This window comes from Candoia aspera, chromosome 2 (assembly GCF_035149785.1).
Source record: "Candoia aspera isolate rCanAsp1 chromosome 2, rCanAsp1.hap2, whole genome shotgun sequence".
NCBI classification, from domain to species: domain Eukaryota; kingdom Metazoa; phylum Chordata; class Lepidosauria; order Squamata; family Boidae; genus Candoia; species Candoia aspera.
In genome coordinates this window covers 257,360,521-257,381,896 of record NC_086154.1, presented here as the reverse complement: position 1 = coordinate 257,381,896, position 21,376 = coordinate 257,360,521, and the positions used below count along the sequence as shown (strand labels likewise).

The window sequence follows — 21,376 nt, the reverse complement described above, 5'->3', positions numbered from 1 at the left end:
ATATTTTTTCAGCCAGCAACACAAATTCTTCATAGCATCTGCTAAATGAAACACTTTTTCACAAAGCTGGGATAAGACCATGGTTTGTCCACGTTTCATATCCCTTCACCTGGAAACATTATTGACTAACAAATATGCTTGGATGGGTGCTTGCAACAAATAATCACTCAAATGTATCCAAAGTAGCATGGAATCCTAATTCTTCCATCTTAGATACAGAAAACAAAGCACTTTTTTTTGTAGATCCAACAGGGCAGTACTTAGGAATAAAACTCTGTGATAGCAGGCTCAGCGACTGACAAAAAGAGGAAAATATTTTGCCCAGCAAACAATTAAGCCAAGCCCATGGCTTGGAAGCCTTTAAAAGTTGATCAGACAGACCTGTGAAGCTATTCGTTAAACCAATCCTTATTTCCCCACTAGTCAACCTCTACACATGAGAGACAAAGAATACGGGAAAGTTATCATGTGCATGATCCATTTTTGAAATTCCCAAAGACCTCTTGCTAGTTTGGGCTGGAAAGAAACTCAACTAGACGGAGCAGCCATTCCCCAGTTTGTTATTTTCTAGCCTGCTCTTTGGAGAAGATTTGAGTTTCACTTTAGCATATCTGGAAGGCGACAGCTTGAGGAAGGCTGAGATACACCAGACTTTAACTAAACCGTATACATATGCTAGCTTAGCACTTATCAAATGTACACATTCCCTTACAGAATCAAGATGGCACATTTCCCCACCCTCCCCAAACCTCTTCTCTGTGCAAGGACATCGACGAACAGAGCGAGCTTATGAGACACCCCGTTTTTCACTCAAGGCCTATCTGAGAGCCCTGTCTGGGAATCTCTCTTGTTAAAATGTACCTTTGGGACTTAGCCCTGGAACATTTCCTGCTGCCAAGCTGAGCCCAAAAGAGGGAAAACCAGGAATATCAAATATCAGCCTTGGATTTAACGGTACACCTGCTCATTGTAGATAGCCAGGCATCCCTGAAAGGGAGTACGGAGGCTTACGGAACAGATCACTCCATTTTTCCTCCACTAGCTCCCTTTTAGATAGAACTTTCCTTTCGTCACTACCCTGCTGGGAGGTTAAAATTCCCACAATGGCCACTGTCATGGCTTTCCTTTCTCGACGGCCAGCATGGAAACGCAGACTTCCTATCTCTTTGCATGTTAGTGGAAAACTGTGGCATTTAGCAACTCCTCTGCAGTTATTTGCAAGACTCCACGCATGCAGACACTCACGTCCCTGCATTCAGAAGCAGTCAAGCCACAGCAGGAAAGGCCACAAGGCAAACTAGGTGGGACCAAGGTGCAATTCTCCAATCAATACCCCCCCGGCAACTGGAAGCCTGTTTGTATTAAATAAACCCAAATAACACCATCTAAGTCCTCAAGGGATTTTACACGAATCGCATTCTGAGCTTCCCAGGGAAAATACTGTGCTGAATTTTGGTATCCTGACCTGGGAGTCACAAAGCAGATCCAGCAGTGGGACCCTTTCATACTCCAGAGATCTGAACCATGGGATTCTAATGAACCCACAAGCGTGCTCTCCAAAACCAGCTCCCAAGACCCCACCTGGGCAGTCTGCTGCTGATCCTTGAAAGTCCACAGGCGGTCTTTGACACTCTCACAATCCGCACAGAGGGACTGCAGTTTCGCCTCAGCCAGGAGCAACTGTTTCCGACAGCGGCAGTAATTCAGCACCAGCTCAAAAAACTCGTGCCGGTCCTGGTGGGCGACGCTCCCAAATTCCTCTGCGTAGGCCTCGACGTTCTCCAGCCAGGAACAGGGCTCAAAAACCCTCAGCTGGTCTTTGGTGAAAGGTACCAGCTCTGGATCTGCTGGAAGTTCAGGATACAGTCTCTCGGGAGGGTGCTGCGGTTTGACGGTGACGTTTGGCAGCCCCTCGTAGGACAACTCCACCGGCAGATCAGGGTACAACATTTTGAAGACAGGGGTCTCCATGTGTCTTTTCACACCTTTCTCAGGAAGAGGAATGGGGGCAAGAACCTTTTCGGAGGGAGGGGCAACCGGATGTTTCATATGGCAAACACTGTGTACAGTTTCCGTGGGCGGAATGTCTTCTTCCAACAGGTCAAAAGCCAACTTTCCGCTAACTGCTCCTTCCTTGAGATTCTGCCCATCTGCCGTTGCTGCATCTTTCTCCTCCTGCAAAGTCCTTCCACCCAGTTCTTCCACGGGTGATGGAGGTCTGATCGGGGGAGCTGCTGGGGGGGCTTCATTTTCAAGGGTTAGCAGGCTGGGCAGCACTTCGAGGACCTCGTTCCCAGCTTCCCCCTGGGTGGCTTTGCTGCAGGGCCTGGATTCTGAAACAGGTCCCTCATGCGCACCGCTGTCCTGCAAAGGCTCTTCTTGAGCATCAACTCTCCTGCACAAAGATAGCTGAGCTGGCCCACTCTCTTCATTCTTTTTCTTTTTTTCCTAGCATAAATGTAAAAAAAAAATTAAAAACCACTATTCATCAGGAATTAGGCACAACAGAAAAGTCGGATAGCAACACCAATTTTGCCCAAATTAGCAAGGGTAGTTCACCCTTTAGGCTCCAAGTAGCAAAATGCTTCCGGTAGTCATCTTAAGAAATATTTTTCTGAACCCCTGGAAGACAGCATAAATCAGTGTTTCTCAACCTTGACAACTTTAAGATGTCTGGACTTCAACTCCCAGAATTCCCCAGCCAGCATGAGAAGGTTGAGAAACACTGGCATAAATAGATAACTTTAGGAATGGAGTAGAAGAACGTATCATCCACTGCCTAAAGGAAATTTAAGAAGCAATATTATTATTACAGTAATGGTTTTCTTCTATCTTGTCCCATTTGCTTGGTGGAGTGGTGAAGGTGCTGGCCCAGGAACGAGGAGACTGTGAGTTCTAGGCCTCCTTTAGAGGCTTGAAAGCCGGCTGGGTGACTTTGGGCCAGGCACTCTCTCAGCCCGACCCACTTCACATGAATGTTGTTGTGGGGAAAATAGGAGGAGGAAGGAATATTAGATATGATCGCTGCCTTGAGTTATAAACTGTATTAAAAAGGCAGGAAATAATAATAATAATAATAATAATAATAGCAGCAGCAGCAGCAGCAAAAACCACCTAATCTCTGTGAAGCGGGCCATATATAAACATTCCACAACTAAATAAATAAAACAAAGTCTGTGAAAGCAGTAGGCGGCAGTATTGCAACCGAAACTCTCCCCATGACCCGAATTCGATCCCAGGGGAAGCTGGATTCTCTCTGGGTAGCCGGCTCAGGTCGACTCAGCCTTCCATCCTTCCGAGGTCGGTAAAATGAGCGCCCAGCTTGCTGGGGAAGGGTTAGGGTTAGGGTTAGGGAAGGCAGTGGCAAACCACCCCGCTATAGTCTGCCAGGAAAACATCACGAAAGCGGTGTCCCCCCAAAGGGTCAGACATGACTCGGTGCTTGCACAGGGGACCTTTCACCTTTCATTTCACCATATGCACACACACACATATATACATACATATATACATACAGACACACATATACACATACACGTACCATTTGCATTCTGCCAACTTCACAACAACTCCTGGCAGTTACGGGATAAAAAACAGACAAAAATACAGTGTTCCTCAACATGTTGCAGCCACACTATAAGCATAAAATCAGAAACCAATTCCACAGTTAAAGCAGTATCAGAGGGGCCATGCAAGCAAAGCATTAAACCACGGGCCCCACAAAGCAGAACGGTTTTACAAGCTTTTGAAATGACAGGAGGTGGCTGGGCACCCATCTGGACCTCTCAGGAGGGACTGAGAATCTTGGGGGGGGGGGACCCACCACATCCCCTCTCAGGCTAAATGCACAAGATGGCCAAGTTTCACTGGAAGGTACCTGGGAGACAAGCCATGTCAGGTTTTATAGCTCAAAATGAACACTTTGAATTGTTCTCGGAAACCTACTGGTCGCCAATACAATGCTTGCCAAACCAGCATCACGTGGTTGTTGTGGCAGCTCTCATGCCCCAAGAGAAGGGGAGCCGTATTCTGCACCCAGTAAGGTTTCTGGATCATTTCCAAAGACTGCCCCACAGAGAGCACGCTGCATTCGCCCAACCTCAAGGTAAGGGTGGCGTGAGTCTCTGTCACCAAGAACTCCTGTAAAAGATCACAACCAAAGTGGATATTAAGGGGCATGAGGGCAGAGGGCTTCTTTCATGCCCCTGTGCTCTGGCACCTTCCCTGTACCCCAAAAGCCATGTACAATGGTTGGGAGACCCCCCAGAAGAACATGGTTGGAGCAGAAAGTGAGTGAATGGGCAGAGATACACGTGTTCATGTAAGAAGCCCCTTTGATCCAAGCCACAATTACCATCTCTCCTTTTAACTGCCTCATCTGCTAATTTATCTGAAAGAATAATTGCCAGCCCGCTTTCCATGTGTGGCTGCCGGCATGTATCATCCTCCACTGCTTTATTCTGCTGAGTTGTGTGTGTGTGTCTCTGGGCTTAGACTCTGTGCTAAGCATAATGTAGCTTGTATCATTCGGGTTTAAGGCAGGATGTGAATCGTGAAGCACAGTTGAGCATCCACACAAGGCAGTGAAAAAAGTGCACCAAGTGGGCACTTTTCCATGAATCGCCATGGTCTGAGGTAGCACAAATGCTACACACAGGATGAGTTATCTTAGGTGCTGTGTTATTAGAATTTTACATACGGTTTTAAATCTTTTCTTTTTCGTTTATATAAACGCTTGTTTTATTTTTTTATTTATTTATATTTCAGATTTCTGTCACTGCCCATCTCCCCCAAGGGGGGACTCTGGGTGGTTTACAACACAGTGAACAAATTAAAACCATAAAACATAAATGTCAATAAAAATATCAATTATAAATAGATAAATATAAGATCCTTGTGGCTAAAAGCTCTCCTTCAATGGGGAGGGCACTACAGCGCCAACCACTCTCAGGAAGAGCTGTTGCCCTTCCCATCCCAAGCAAGCTTATTATGCTATATTATGGTTGTGTACTTTTGTTCTGTTGTTCTGATCATTGATTGAATAAATCGTAAGTAAATAACTCTTCACAAATAAATAACTCTTACACATGTGTGGATATATGTTTAACACAGCTGGAATAGGAGATAAGGACCCACCCCCAATAGCCTGAACACAACAGGACCCCTCCTTTCTCACACACCCACTTTGCACAAGATATAGCAGTGTTTCTCAACCTGGGCAACTTTAAGATGTGTGGACTTCAACTCCAGAATTCCCCAGCCAGCTTGGCTGGCTGGGGAATTCTGGGAGTTGAAGTCCACACATCTTAAAGTTGCCCAGGTTGAGAAACACTATATCCTGTACAATTTCACTGCAAGGCGTTGTTGTATAAAGGTTCTCCAGCAACTGGTATTTTATTCTCCATTTAAGCTGTTGCAATAAATGAGAAAAATATCCCCGTTAAACAACTTCCTATACTTTTGATAGATGTCTCCTCTAGCAAGACTTCCCCAGTTCATAAAAACTTTTTTTTTAACCACAAGACGCCCAAGCACCCTGTGAGCGCCAAGGAAGGATCGCATGAGACTCATGTGACTCAATCAGCCTTCAAAATAACTCTGATCCGGAAAGGGTTTCACAAACCACCCCTGCATTTGAACACCAAAGGGGCTCCCAAGTTCCCGTCGGTATCCTAAAAAGCCAGGTTTCCAGGTCTTCCAAATATGTTTCTAGAATTTGCAAATGCGGACAGGTGCAGGTAAAAGCGAAGAGAGGGACAGAGGAAAACAGCTCTTCTTTGTCTTTGCAACAGAATGGCACACACTGGCACTCTGGAACCCCAGCCCTTCCTTACCCACAAGCTGCTTTTCAGGTGGTCCAGCACATGTGCTAGGGATGGGCGTATCAGCAACGGAAAGCAGCCAGCAAAAGCTGAGGTGCTGCCTGGGGAATCAGGGTGGATGGGCAGAAGCATGAACACATAGCACCACATGGCATGATTTAAGATGCGTGGACTTCAAGTTCGAAATCTGTCTTAACCATCTAAGAGTCATGACAGAAGGCAGAAAAGGAGGAGACAATGAGAGAACACCGCAGATGAGTGTCCTAAGTACACCTCAAGGACTGGATTCACTTATCCTGCCAAGTCATGATGTGGCTTGTTTTGGGCTTGGGCTGAGCACGTTGTATGAACTCAGTCAACCATGGGAGAGGGTTAAACCCCACATCCTGTCTCAAGAGGCCTGGGGCTGCGGGTCCTGCAATGTATTTAATCTGGTTGCAGAACGAACCCATTTCTTGGGAAGTGAACAAGGTATATTCAAGTCTTCTCTCAACTTTGGGCCGATACCTGCCTCACAGCCAAGCCCATCTCAAAGGACTGTGGTGAGGGTCAGCTGAGAGGAGTCGACAGATACAGACACCCCAGGGGCAATATTTGGAGAAGGAGGGCCAGGAGATGCTCCTAGCACAGGTAGCTCGTGCAAAAGAACGCACGTTCCTTTCCTACCCCCAGCCCAAATAGGCTGGTACTGCAATCAATCCCGTGGTTTGCAAAAGAATAAAAAAGGGGAACCATCTATGCTTTTTTCTTCTTCTCCCACCTTGATTTACTGTGACTTAAAAGTGAGAAAGAAAAATGGCTACAGCAGAAATGGGAGTTCTTCCTCTACACAACAATGCCTTGCAGTGAAGTTGTACAGGATATAGCAGTGTTTCTCAACCTCGGCAACTTTAAGGTGTGCGTGGACTTCCAAGTTCCAGAATTCCCCAGGCAGCATGGCTGGCTGGGGAATTCTGGGAGTTGAAGTCTATACATCTTAAAGTTGCCACGGTTGAGAAACACTGTGATACAGTGTCTGATGTCACAGAACGGGGGAAAGCGCACCAAAAGGGCATCTCATAACAAGAAGATGCTGTACCAAAAAAGTCAAGCGTTGGAAGGCTTTCAGCTCAGGAAAAAAGGCAGCAAAAAGCAGAGATGCCAGCTCTTAGGACCGAAGGGAGCCATGAAAACCCGGCTGTTCCAGCTTTGGAGGCAGAGAGTTCGGTTATATTACGCTCCCCAGAGGATAAATACCGTTTTGGTGCCTTGCCTTTATCTTACTGTTCCCACTTCATTACTGTCATTTTTGTTACAATTTCAACATGTTTATGGAGAAAGTACATACACTGCTCCAGGTAGACAGTGCCTCATAAGATGGATGGGTGGACAGGACAGGACAAGTAGACCTAATGAATCTGGGACCGTCCAATGAAGCTGGCCAGCAGAATATTCAAGGCAGAAACTCTTCCTACCACACGTTAACAGATCCATGGGATTTCCTGCTAACACCTGCATCTGGAGGACTCACAGGCCCTGTTAATTCTCCGCAGGTAAATACACCTTTGTGCCAGCAGCACATGATCACTGATGCCCTGGGCAAACAAGCAGCAGTTATCCTCAGTGTATCCAGGAAGGATGTGTGTTTGATAATACATACATACATACATTTGTTTAACCAACAGCCCAGAGTCCCAATTTTGGGGGAGATGGGCCATGACAAAATTTGACAGTTAGATAGATAGATATTCTAGATTTAAAAAAACCCTCGTTCAGACTGGTGCCACCTCCAGTGAAGGGGTCTTACCCACACCCTATCTTTCCTTCCTGCCCCAAAATCACCTCCCCCCCCACAAATCTGCAGGGAGAATTGAAAAGTAATCAGAGAGATAAAATTCCTTGATAAAATTCCCACTGCTGAAGGCCCATCTAGGACTTCCTCTCTTCTGGCAGCAGAGGTGTTGACTTGCTGACTCCTGCTGGGGAGGGTTCAGCCCCAAAGAACCACAGGGACATAAGGGGACTGGAATAGCCCCCTTTCACCCCAGGGCTGGCTGGGCTTCAGCACTGGAAGGACACAAGGCTCCTTCCTGCTCCATGATTGTGCAAGGAGGATGAATGTGTAGCACAGTGGGTCTCAATCTCAGCCAGGTTAATATGTGTGGACTTCAACTCCCAGAATTCCGCCAGCCAGCATGCTGCCTGGGGGAATTCTGGGAGTTGAAGTCCACGCATCTTAAAGTGACCCAGGTTGAGAAACACTAGTGTAATGGATTTCCTCTAATGGCTGGGGATAATGGGAGCAGAACTGCAGCCCCAAATACGGGACCTTTGGTCCTTGGGGAAAAGGTGGCCCCAATACAGGGCCAGCAACAGGGCTTCTCAAGGGCAAAGGGGCCCCAGAGGTGATCCAATGATCCTTCTCTGGATGAGGAGAAGCCTATCCCAGCTCTTCGCTAGAGGAGCCAATAGAACCTCCATGACCAGGGGCAGCCAATCTTCCTCCACCCTTTGAATGAGCTTTCGGGGCCACATTCAAAGGGGCAGGCTGAGGGTCGGACTACAACCCCCAGCATCCACAGCCGGCCACGACCACCCTTGGGGGTCACTGCGGGGAGACGAGGTCTCCCTTCTCTTCCCCCCGCAGCCCAGCCGGCCGGGAGGAGGAGCGCTTGGGCCCCCACCGAGCGATGGGCGTTGTAGTCCACCCCCTCGACGTCCGCGGGGAGCGATGGGCTCCGTGGTCCGGCCCGTAGAGGAAAGGCTCCAAGGAGGACGGGACGGGTGAGTAGGAGAAAGGGCTTCCTGGCGGGAGGCGATGGGTATGGTAGTCCCGTGGCCCGCCCCGGGTTACCTTCGCTCTGCCCCGGCCGGCCTTGCTCCGGCTGCGGGGCTTGACCGCCTCCGCCATCCGCCCGGCCGCCCTCCTCCTCCTCCTCCTCCCCGGCTGGCCTCGGGTTGTTGTTCCTGCGGCACCCGAGGAGGAGGGGGCGGGGCGAGCGTCACGTGGGCGGAGAGGCGGGGCTTAGACGCAGAAAGGGGAAGAGGCGCCATCACCGCGCAGTTCCGCGTCCAAGTGAGCCGCCAAGCAGGGCGGGGGCTGCTTGGATGGGAGACCACCAGGAATCTCAGGGCCAGGCTGGGAACTCGAAAGCATCCCAGGGGAAAACATGGAAAACTGTTTCCGAGAAAACTCCCGGAATTTGTCCCTAAAGTCACCAGACGTCAACTCGGCTTGAAGGCGAATGGGCTTCTTTCATCTTTGGCCCCACCCTTGACTTTCTGAGACGAGACAACGGTCTGTCCCCTCCGTGGATGCATGCAGGTGTGAGGAAAGCAACGACATAACGCCGTTGCATTAGTTTCGACTTTTTAATAATATTAATACATGAGCATGAAGGATAATTGCTTCTCTTTTGGAGAACTCCAGGAGCCATCAATTTTGCAGTCTTAGACAAGCACTGAGTTGTCACTCTACACTTTTTAAGTCTATCGACTTTCTCCTCCACCAATCACCATCGAGGAAGACGAGACGAGGAAGCGAGTCCGGAGAAGTCATAGCATCGCAATTCGGAAGGGCGACTCCTAGCGGTTTGGGACGAGAAAGGCAAAGCAGTTGCCCTTTCGCTTTTAAAGCAAGCGTTTCTATGTTTCTATATTCTACATCTGCATTCGGGTTTGGGCGCTGCCTATGCAAATACTTAACGTGCAATTTTATAGTCTCCCTGAACCTAGAGCTCCTCTACTTTCTTGGACTATAACTCCCCAAATTCCCAGCCAATAACCCATCGCATCTGGAGGGAACTAATTTAGAGAAAACACATCCTAACCCCAATTGAACCCACTGGCTGGAGTCCACTAAGCCAGAATAAAGCTTAGTTTTGCCTTCGTGTTGTGTGTCAGCCACAACTGTTTTGGGCAACAAACATAATTAAAACCAATCAAGGCACAGCAAAGTTCAGCAGGGAGTCTTAAAAAAAAAATCAAGAGCACCATCCTATAAGCACTAATTTCATAAATGAAAAGAAAGCCTAACCTTGACTTCTATATAGCTGAATATTTAAAGGTGTGACTCCTGTTGTTCCCACCGTTGGTGTAATGTAAATCATTTGTTCATTCTTACTCTCTGTTTGATGTTTTATTCTAGTTTGACCTGAATTCCATTTCAAATGTGTCAGTGCAGCCCCCTGGGTCCATGCTCTGCTCAACAGCTTCGATTTGAGGTGGATTCCTGCAGAACACCAAGGGCTCTTCCTCAGGGCAAGTGAAATGAGCTATCCAGAAGTCCTTTAATCTTCGCAGAAAATTATGCAGCATAACTTGCTCTGCCCACTGGCAATCCTGTCCATCCTATGGATGATGCCAGCAAAGAATGGGTTTATTTGGGGGGTACAGCAGTGTTTCTCAACCTTGACAGCTTGAAGATGTGTGGACTTCAACTCCCAGAATTTACCAGCTAGCATAATTTCCCAACCAGCATACTGGGGAACTCTGGGAGTTGAAGTCCACACATCTGAAAGCTGCTGAGGTTGAAAAACACGGCTCTAGTGTTTCCCTTCCCTCCCACAGCGGGAAAATAGCCTTTTCCTTAACATGGGATGCGGATGAGGAAGGAGGAAACTTTTAACAGCTAGACAGCCCAGTTTAGGTATCTGTCAAAACGTATTTTGGTGCATCCAAAATGTAAAAACTAGAGTTGGCCCAAAGTTTATGCTCGCTTGCTCCAGAGAGTAAGACTAGCACTCATGGGATGAAACTTCAAGGCTGCAGATACAGATTAGACATCAGGAAGAACTCCTTGACAGCAAGAGCCATCCCTCAGTGGAACAGGTCACTGCGTGGAGTGGCTTCTTCCCCTTCACTGGAGGTTTTCAAACAGAGGCTGGATGGACATCTAGCGGGATGGTGTAGTGCATCCTGCAGCACGCAGGGGGTTGGACGTGATAACCTCTTAGGTAGGTACCCTACAACTCTGATTCTATAAAAAAACATGTTGTCAAGACATGTTCTGCTGTGCTTCGGTCCAAGGCGGAAAGGCCCTGCAACGGGAACGCACATTTGATTTCCTTCTCCAGTACACTACCAGAGTTCCTAAGCGCCACCCTATTCTTTTTTCCCATGCACTGTGTTCAAAGCCAACAACTGGGGAAGAAAAAACCTGTGCAACTGGAAAAGGCCTCCAAAATTAAAAGAGCCAATTACTGCCCAGTAAAGCAGTTGTCACATCAATGACATGGTTTCACATTTAATTGCTTATTTTTTCCTCCTAAAATAATTCTTACAGTTTCCCTTCCCAGAATAGAACAGCACAGTAGAAAAAGGGAAGTATTAAAAGTATGGATGACAAAAAATGAGCAGAGAGAAATCCCAGGGTGACCTCCTTTGGATTCCAGAAGCTTCTGTGAGCAGAAAGCAACCAGGCATTTTCTGCTTCTCACAGTCATGAGGACTAGAGACTTGCTTTTGACTGAGTTTCTCAGGCAGGTGACTCTGCACCATCAGAATTCAAAGTCCAGGAGAAGGATTAACCTGAAGGTCACCACTCTTCCACCACTGCCACACATCGATCCTGAGTCATTGGCAGACAAAGAAGTCTTTAATTCTTATTGCTGTTGTTTTAAACCAAGAAGAGTCCTTCTTCTCTAGACTTCACAGGATTTTGGCCAAGACTGAAAAAGGTAGTCAGAAGCCCATAAGCTTTCCCACTGGTCTCCGGCAGAATGAAGAAAGATCTAAGAATCAAGGCCAATATAATGGGATTGTCTTGTTTCATCCTCACAACAACCCTGTGAGGTAGGTCCAGTGAAAACTGCAGTATTCCTCAAGACAACCAGTTTCAAGGCAACTCACATGTAAGTTTAATTCTTTAGATGTGACCCCCCACCACCACAACCTCACTAACAAAAAAAGGCAGGGGTTCGAGAGAATGGTCAAAAAAGTCAAGATGGTGGCTGTAATGACGCAATTGATGCGACTGCCACCATCTTGGGTTTTTTTATCACGCCCTGCCAACACCCCCGCTTCAAGGGATTTTTTCCCTTCCTTCCAATGAAAAAAATCAGAGTGCTGATGTTATTCGCCAGAAAATTAGCAGTCTTTCAGCAGTTTCCTGCTGTGGAAACATCCTCCGTCTTGCAGAAATGATCTCTTCTGATTTTTTTTTTAAAGAATACTTAATGCACCCAAAAAGAGCAGAACTCCAATCATTTGGGGACGTAGTTTGAGACAGCTTCTAAAATGCTGCTATTTCATTTCCTCATAGAGGCATAGTTGAATGAAGGACTCCGAGATCTAGAGGGGCGAAAAAGTAAGAGTGAGAAAAATGCAGAGGCACTCCATAATTGCCCTAAGTCATGGTCTGTTTAACTGTGGTTTACTGATTAAACCACAACTGGCAGGCTTTACACACTGTGGTGAACCAAGATCCATGGCTTACAATTTACAATAGTTGCATTCTCACAATATGCCAAGCCCAAATCAAGCAACCCTTATTACGGGAGTCAATGCAGTATGTTAGTTTATGACTTAGCTTGTTGTGTTAATCTAGCAATTCTCTTTGTAAGCTATGGTTTATGATTGAGCGACTAGTGTACAATTGGCAAATGTTGGCTTATTCATACTTATGAATAGCCGAACCCTAACTGTCAGCTAAACCATGGTTTAGGACGGTATTTTTCAATCTTGGCAACTTTAAGATGTGTGGACTTCAACTCCCAGAATTCCCCAGCCAGAATTCTGGGAGTTGAAGTCCACACATCTTAAAGTTGCCAAGATTGAAAAACACTGCCTTAAGATGTTGTATACCCACAGCTATCAGCCCTGTTCCAATAGCATGCTTAACTAATTCAACCCCAGCCTTGGACAAGCCCCTTTTCTGAATGAACAAACGTACCATCTCTGGGCTAGTGATGATGGATTAAGCTATACCCCTCCACAGTAGAATAGTCATGTTCCCCTATAAAACAAAGATTGCAATTAATCCACTGGGTAAATGTCTGGTCCAAAGGTAGCCTCGTGTGGCGCAGAGTGGTAGGCGGCAGTATTGCAACCGAAACTCTCCCCGCGACCCGAGTTCAATCCCAGCGGAAGCTGGATTCTCTCTCGGGCAGCCGGCTCAGGTCAACTCAGCCTTCCATCCTTCCGAGGTCAGTAAAATGAGCACCCCGCTTGCTTGCTGGGGAAGGTGACGGCTGGGGAAGGCAATGGCAAACCACCCCGCTAGAGTCTGCCAAGAAAAGGTCACGGAAGCGGCGTCCCCCCAAAGGGCCAGACGTGACTCGGTGCTTGCACAGGGGACCTTTCACACCTTTCACAGTAGTAGTAGTATTATAACAACAGTATGCTGTTTATAGAATTAATGGGCAGACTTGGTCCTTGCACAGGGGACCTTTCACCTTTTTTTTCACAAAGGCAAAATTTGCTTGATTAAGCACCCTACTGGATGAGAACAAAAGCTATGATCTAGGAAATATCAGATGTTGGTGTAAGGGTCTGCCAATTAAGGTTTGGAGATTCGCAAAATTATAAGTAGCTGGGGGGATTCAAATCAAGGGAGGGGACTAAGCATTATCCCTTAAGGATGCTATTTTCCCAAGTTAACCCCCCCCCCATTTAAGCTGCTCTTTGTCCCCATTATTGGGAACTCCCGTGCACCTGTTTTCCATAATGTGCAGATGATGGGAAAAAGCAGCCGGGGAGGGGGGAATTAAATCTCTGTCTTCTCCTGGTTTGCAAACCCTCTCCCCGCTCCCTTTCCACTTCAACAAGGCTGGGATTCTGCTTCAAAGTTGCCCACCAATTAGCCCCAGCTCGCAAAAAGATGGAAGACCAGTGCGTGGGGCAGAAAGGATTCACCCCCGAGGGAGGAGGTTTACTTACCTGGCTCGCTGGAAGGGATGGGCATCTGGGGTCTCCTGCAGGAAAGAAGGAGATGCAGTTAAATCTGTCCAGCCCAGCTTGGTATCTTGAGACACCTTCATGCAACGTGGTTTAGCCCAAGCCAACACAACCAAGTCTGAGCAAGCCTGAATGGAGGACATGTCACCTATCCTACATACATGACAGGTGTGTCTTTGCTCCTATTCGCCTGCAGTTTTAAGGAGCACAAGACTGTAAGTTGCTCAAAGCAAGGAGTTGTCTTGTAATGTTGGTCCATCAAGGATCACTTCCTTTCATGGAGCTCCACGTCTATCATTGGAGCTTGCAGGGAGGGTTGGGGTGGGTGCAGCCCTTGCAACTCAATAATCACCTGAAGGCCAGAAACTCCTTTGAACAGAATAGATTTAACTTCTTCACAGAAAGTAAGGAGAGAAAGAGGGGCCACCACTGAGAAGGCCTGTTTTCCTGGTCATACTCTGTGGACCTCCTGAGAAGGGGGGAGCTGAAAAAAAGCCCTCTCCAGATGTTTGGACCAGAAGGCAGATTCTGCGCTGGCAGAACTGAGCCTGGAAATCCACTTGTAGTTAACGCAACAACTCCCAGATGGATGTTATCTGAGACTGGTGGAGCGTTATTGTTAAGCGGTAAACTGTCTACGTATTCCTTACTCCCTTCAGGGCCCAGCTAGGTAACTTCCACCAGGTATACTTAGTTTATCTTCAGAAGTCGGGGCTGTTTAATCTTGGTTGGGAGATCACCAGGAAACCTTGTAGAAATAACATTAAAAAAAGAAAAATAAATAACATGGGCTTTTGTTATTCTTACGTTCCAGGCAGTGGAGCTTGATTTCGCCTAGGCACGGCGTTCCTGTGTGCATTATAATAATTTTCATAGACTACAGCAGCTGCAAAAAGCAGAAAGCAAAACAAAAAATGTCAAAAACGACTTGTTTCTCAACTAACAACAGGCCAAAACTGAATGTGATGTGTTACCTGGGTGTTGGGATTACAATTCCTAGAATTCTGGGCCAGTGGAAAGAAGGTATTCTGGAATTTGTAGTAGCCCCTTCCAAAACATACGTTCTTTCTAGCGAAACATGGCCCTGAAGACATGCTTTTGCCAACGCGCGTGGGGACCCGGGAGCATGGTAGAGCCTGTGCAGTGGCTGTATTGATTGTTGTGGATGGAGGTGACTACCTCAGCTAGAAATTTTGCTACGTGATTTCATATTGTTCTTAATTTGCTGTGTTGTTTCGGTCAATTCGTTCTGTACTGTCTTTGTAAGCCTGGCAACTATTTGCAGATTAGTCCGCACGGTCGTGTTTCCCATAGCTACCTACCTATGGTTGCAAAAGTTGGACCATGAAAAAACGAGACAGGAGGAAAATCAGCTCATTCAAGCTGTGTTGGAGAAGGCTCCTGCGCATTCCTCGGTCAGCAAAGGTGACAAAGAAGCAAGTACGGGAGTGCATAAAACCGGACATAACGCTGGTGGGAAAAACCACAAAACTCCACCGTACTTATTTCGGCCATGTCATGAGACCAAACTCTCTGGACAAGGCAGTTATGCTTGGCATGGTCAGCGGCAAAGGGAAAGAAGGCCGTCAAAAAACACGGTGGCTGGACACCATCAAAGGCAACACCAGCCAGAGCATAAAACAACCAAAAGAAGCCGTATAAGATCAGAAAAAATGGAGAGCTGGTCCAGAGAATTGCCAAGAATCAGACACAATTGAATGGATAGTATCATCATCAACATCACCATTGTTTTGGTGTTTTTATATTGTCTTTTTTTTTTAATAAGAATTTTATTAAGTTTCAAACAAAGATAAAAGCTACAGAAAAACAAAAAACTACAAAGAAAAAAAGAAAAAACTAAAAAAGTGTAGAAACATGAGAGAAATTTTTTCAAAATTACAAAAAGCAGTGACTTCCGACTTTTAACAGCAAAGATATGCAACAATATTCCATGATCAATCCCTTACTCTATATTAAACCAAAATCACATTATTTCTGTAAATCATTCCATTGGCATATTATAAAAATCACTAAATACAGTTGCTCCCTCCCCTTATATTAAAAGAATATATATATATATATATATTTAAACCTCCTAATCAACTTCCCCCCTCAAAGATAACATTTCTTTCTTTCCTTCCTACTACTATTCTATACATTCCTGTCTACTATAAGATCAAACTAAAAACCATATAAATTGTCTGCCATTGTACTTGATAATACAACAATTTTAAAAATCTTAACCATATTAAACCCAAAACCAGACATTTTTATTATACCTTAATAATCTTAATCCAAATCGTTAAATGAAATCAGACAAACCCTAAAAGCAATCCAGATAAATATTCTTAAACCCTTATCCCACTTCAAAATAAACCAGAGCATTTACATGTTACATATGTCTTTATATTGTCTTAATTGTTTGTAAGGCACCCAGGGTCATACATTTAGATGGTGGCTATATAAATTGGGGGGAAGGAAGGAAGGAAGGAAGGAAGGAAGGAAGGAAGGAAGGAAGGAAGGAAGGAAATAAGTGTTGCATTCTTCTCCCCTCACCCTCTTCCCCTCTCGGCCAGAAAAAAATAAAGTGGAGTAGAGTAAGACAACATAGGGAGAAACAGGCTTTTAGGACTGATGTCAGCCCTCTGAGCTGAGCCAGCTCAAGATCCAGAGGGATTCCAGGCAAGCTCCTTTTTTGTAGAAGGATATATTGAAAGCCTGTCCAAGTTTTTCTCCGTCCCCTTTATGCTAAAGAAAATCAAGGTGGGGTTGCTCTGAGTTTCTTTCTCACACTTCCTTCTATCTCTGAACTGCCATCTCTTCCCCCAGTCCCTCCTCAGTGACTCTCTCACGCCTTCCCCACGGCCACCTCTAAACTCCTTTACAGAACCACTTTTTGAAAGGCTGGCTTGAGCACCATCTTGTGCCACTTGGACGTGAGATCCCGGGCATCGGTCCACTTACCCGGGGGGATGTTGCCGGTCTTGCGGAAGTTTACAAAACACTCGATGTCCTTCCCGATGCTGCACTGCTCGAGGGCCTTGCGGATCTCCTCGTAATTCTGTCGTGCGCAAGAGAACACCCCCTTCAGTGGCAGAAAAACAATGCGCCCCAAATCCCTCCAAGGCTTCCCCAACCTCTGACAGCGAGTCTTCATCTCTAATAAACCCCTCCATGTCTTCTCCTGTAATGGGCTGTGAAAATAACCTCAGGAGACAGGAGGAAGATCCGCACCCAGGGCTACAGTCAGACAAGAGATACCTCAGCCCACATTAAGGAACAGGGGTGGAGAAAGCATCCCAGAAGGGACCCTCCCTAGTCCTCTGGAAAGTACAGATAGTCCTTGACTTACAACCACAATTGGGACAGAACTTCTGTTGCTAAGTGAGGCAGTCATTAAGTGAGTCACACCTGATTTTATGACCTTTTTCACTGCAGTTGTAAAGCTAAACACTGGCCATTAAGTGAATCATGTGGTCACTGAGCAAATCTGGTTTCCCCCATTGACTTTGTCAGAAGCCGGCTGGGAATGTCGCAAATGGCGATCACATGACCCTGGGACACTGCAACCATCGTAAATACATGCCAGTTGCCAAGCACCTGAGGTTTGATCACTTGACTACAGGGACACTGCAACAGTCGTAAGTGCGAGGACTGCTCATAAGTCACATTTTTCAGCACCGCCGTAACTCTGAAAGGTGGCTAAATGAATGGTTGAAAGTCAAGGACTACCTGTAAAGGCAAGGGAGGGGAGATAGGCTCTTAGACTTGAAAGATTGATGTCAGTCCTTCGAGGTAGCCCAGACAGGAAACCAAAACCATGAGTACAAACACTATCTTTATTGTAAGGTTTATAGTAACAGAATCTTGCAAGATGCTTTCTCTACCCCATTCCTTTGTGGGCTATCTCCTGTCTGACCGTTGCCCTGACTGTGCTCTTCCTCCAGTCTCCAAAGGTTATTCCCACAGCCCTTTACACCTCCCGCCCTCTTGAAAGTAAATAAAGCCTGCAGGTTTTGGCCGAAGAAGACTCAACCCAACGTGATGCCTGAGATAGGCGATGGGAACCTCGAGGAGGGCTGCTAAACTTAGATTGTGTTGCGCGATCCTCTTGTTTCCTTTGTGGAATCTGAGTGGGATAGGAGGATTCTACACATCCTGTTCCATAGGGAACGCTTATCTGCTCTATCCTTCTTTTGCAGGAAAGGGGAAAGTATGGATAATCCACTTCACAGTCTCTGCTGAATGAAAATATGAACCCGGGCTGTTGATCTGGATGCATGCTGAGGAAGGGGGTCATCTAGCTTCACTCCTGGTGCAATTTAGGTGAATCTAATATGCTGCTCTGGGTCCCGTTGGGATGGGGTGGGGACAGGCATTTACCCGAAACTTGATTCTGATCTCCCGCTCACCACTCCCAATGGAGTTACTAACAGATTCTAGGAGAGGGAAACAATTGAAATCGTGGAAATAAATCCCAAAGAGCAGAGCAAGAAAACACGGATGTTTCCCTTTTCCCCATGCCACCGTTCTGATCAAAAGGAAACCACAGCAGACACAGCGCAAGAAGAAGGAAGATGACGGGAGGAAGAGGAGGCCCTGATGCGGATTCTTCCTTTTAAAAATAACATGGTCAGTATTTGTTTGATCTGTATTCAGCTTTTCTGCCTGGAGGGTACTCCAGGCGATCCAGAACAGAACAGGACTGAAAATCTGATTTATAGTAAGGGTTGAAAAAATCCTGCCCCCCTGCTCATTCCCAGAGGAAAATCTGGAAAAGAAAAAATTGCAAGAACAACAGCTTGTCTCTGCTCTGCACCCTCTTAGCTTCTGAAATGCAGTTCCCAATATTCGGCCTCACCTCTGTGACCTGCCCGCCTTAAACTTGTGCTGTGGACACTTCCAGCCAAGGTTTGTTGGGCTCTAAACCAGAAAATAATCAACTCACATAAACTATTCCTGACTCCCTCTTCTAAGGAGTCTCTCGTCCTGCCTGCATCCTAACTTACTGCTATTGATCAGGGTCCCAGAGGAAAGGGAAAACAAGGTCAGGCCCAGGAAGGGAACTGGTAGTAGTAAAGCTCTGTCTAATGGGATTTGGAGATTTTGCAAAGAACGAAGGCCCTTGAATCCAGGAAACCTATTCCCACCGCCAAATGTGGTCCTTTTCCCCAAGGAGAGCTTCATCTCGCTTGTTGAAGAGCTGGACTGGCTTCACGCAATAGAGGAGGCCATCAAAATAGCCCCACCAAACTCTAACCAAGCTGAGCAGGTTGTATGAATATTAGACGACCAGGCTGCACGTGATGTGGGAACCAAATCAACCATAGAAAAGCTGAGATGGAAGAAAACTACCTGGGGGGAGGAGGTTAGACAAAAGGCAAGGATCAACCTCACTAGTCCATCCATGTGGTTCTGGACAGGCCATGCCTACTATGGCAGCCATTTTGTGAGAGTGCCCACTGCATACCCTGAGAATGCCAAAGCCAAAAAGTTTGTCGATGCCAACCCCCGATCTACAGAATGTAGGAACTGGCATGCCTTTCTTACATCATCATTCTTGACACATCCTTCAGAGAGCTGGTTGGCATGCAACCACAAAGCATTCCGGAAATAGTTGATCCGCTCACATACTTGAGTCTCGAAGAACTGCAGGAGACACAGAAGGAGGCCTCAGTTAAAGCCTGGCTACTGAACTCCTCAAAGTACCACCATTTTATTGGAGTGGGTTTTAATTTAATATATTTATAAACAGGCCTTTTGGAGAAAGTGCAAGGAGAAAGCTAATAAATACAAAGTCACAATAAAACCATTAAAACCCGATCCCTTCCAGTTAGGTTTCAGGGCTGGGCATGGGATGGAGACCACAATGGTGGCTTTTGTGGATGTTCTGTGGTGGTACCTGGAGGGGAATGGTGCATCCCTACTTGTCCTGTTAGACCTGTCAACAACGTTTGATACCACTCACCATGGTATCCCTTTGGCCTGTCTATGAGAACTAGGGATTGAAGCCACTGTCCTACAATGGTTCTACTCGTTCTTAAATGGGTGGTTTCCAACTGGTGTTTTGAGGGGGAAGAAAAGTCAAGTCATTTGCCAATCCAGTGTGGGGTGGGCTCAGTCCTCTCTCCCATTTTGTTCAAGAGCTAAATGAAACTGCTGGGGAAGGTCATCCATCAGTTTGGTATTATCAATAAGCTAATGATACCCAGTTTTACATCTCTACCCTTGGCCAAGCAAGAGATGCAATGGAAGTCTTGTCCCAGTGCCTGGAGACAGTGAGGTACTGGATAGGACAATACAGATCAAGATTGAATCTTAGAAAAGATGGAATTCCAGTTGATACCAAAAGGCCCTGCTTCCATGGACATTCCATTCATTGCTCTGGATGGGACTGTGCTGCCTCAGAAACAGCTGGCATGCAACCTGGGAATCTTGGATTCACAGCTCCTGCTGGAGGAGCAGGTGGAAGCCATGGTCAGGCGACTTTGGCCACATTAGAGAAGTCCACCAGTTGCGTCCTTTCCTGGACCAGGAGGAACTGAAGACACTGATACTCTTGTTATCTCTTAGCTAGACTACTGTAATTTGTTATACATGGATCTGCCATTGAAGATGTAGCTGGCACTGAATCCACCTACCACTATCCACCTACCAACTGACCCTAGCTGGTCTCATTGAATGGCACCTACTTTGCAAATGCTGCATTGGTTGCCAGTAAGTTTCTTGCCCACTTCAAGGTGCCAGACATCACCAATAAAGTTTACGTCCTGTTACCTTCAGCACCTAGTAGATTCTGCCTACCCTACATAATCTAGAAAAGAGAGGATGCTTTGGGTACTTGATCTACAAGGAAGCAGCAGGGTTGGCACTTGGAAATCAATATCCCCATCTCTAGTCCCCTCTCTCTGGAACAGCATGCCCCCTGAAGCCAGATCAGCCCCCATCCTTTCAGGAAACAGATCAACAGTTCTCTTTCAGAATGTATTTGCTTAAGAAGGTTTCAATCAGATTGCAAGCTGCTATTTTTAAAAATCTTATTTATTGATGCATTCTTAATGATGCTTTTATTGAGCTTACTGATATATTAGCTTTTATTGTAAGCCATCTAGATCCACTTGAGTAGGCCGCATTTAAGGATGGGTGGATGGCCAGATAGTTGATAGATGATCGATAGACAAGGGATAGACAGATGATTGACAGAGATGATAAGTAGATGGATGAAAGGTAGATGCATAGATAATACATCTATAACAAATAAGCATCTAATTTTATTTAACTTTTATTTTACAGGCCTTATAAATTGGCTCAGAAGCAGTGCTGACTCTGAAAGGCACACAATACCCATCTCGGTAGCTCAGATTAAAACAGAAATCGAAGTACCAAACCCATTTTTTTTAATCCACTCAATTGTGTTTGATTCTCAGAGACTGCCTGGACAAGCCCCTGCAGTTTTCTTGGCAAGATTTTCAGAAGTGGTTTGCCATTGCCTTCTTCCTAGGGCTGAGAGAAAGTGACTGGCCCAAGGTCACCCGCTGGCTTTGTGCCTAAGGCAGGACTAGAACTCACAGTCTCCCGGTTTCTAGCCCAGTGCTTTAACCACTACACCGAACTGGCTCTCCCAAACCCATATAAATACATATAATTACATACATAGGATAGGGGAATCAACCCAACCA

At 46.2% G+C, this 21,376-nt stretch overlaps 2 protein-coding genes across 2 annotated transcripts in view; both read right to left on the bottom strand.

Annotated features, from left to right (window-relative positions):
- EPG5 (ectopic P-granules 5 autophagy tethering factor) overlaps positions 1-8,727 on the bottom strand; it is an 89,293-nt gene extending 80,566 nt beyond the window's left edge. The window contains exons 1-2 of the mRNA XM_063295872.1: positions 8,656-8,727; positions 1,582-2,448 (exon numbers count right to left, since the gene is read on the bottom strand). Of these exons, the coding sequence (XP_063151942.1) occupies positions 1,582-2,448; positions 8,656-8,712 (924 nt within the window). The 5' untranslated portion in view covers positions 8,713-8,727. The remainder of the gene's footprint in view (positions 1-1,581; positions 2,449-8,655) is intronic.
- Positions 8,728-11,631: 2,904 nt separating this feature from the next.
- The window catches only part of PSTPIP2 (proline-serine-threonine phosphatase interacting protein 2), a 38,202-nt gene continuing 28,457 nt past the window's right edge, over positions 11,632-21,376 (bottom strand). The window contains exons 10-15 of the mRNA XM_063295871.1: positions 19,248-19,346; positions 16,662-16,758; positions 14,505-14,583; positions 13,680-13,714; positions 12,694-12,756; positions 11,632-12,092 (exon numbers count right to left, since the gene is read on the bottom strand). Of these exons, the coding sequence (XP_063151941.1) occupies positions 12,704-12,756; positions 13,680-13,714; positions 14,505-14,583; positions 16,662-16,758; positions 19,248-19,346 (363 nt within the window). The 3' untranslated portion in view covers positions 11,632-12,092; positions 12,694-12,703. The remainder of the gene's footprint in view (positions 12,093-12,693; positions 12,757-13,679; positions 13,715-14,504; positions 14,584-16,661; positions 16,759-19,247; positions 19,347-21,376) is intronic.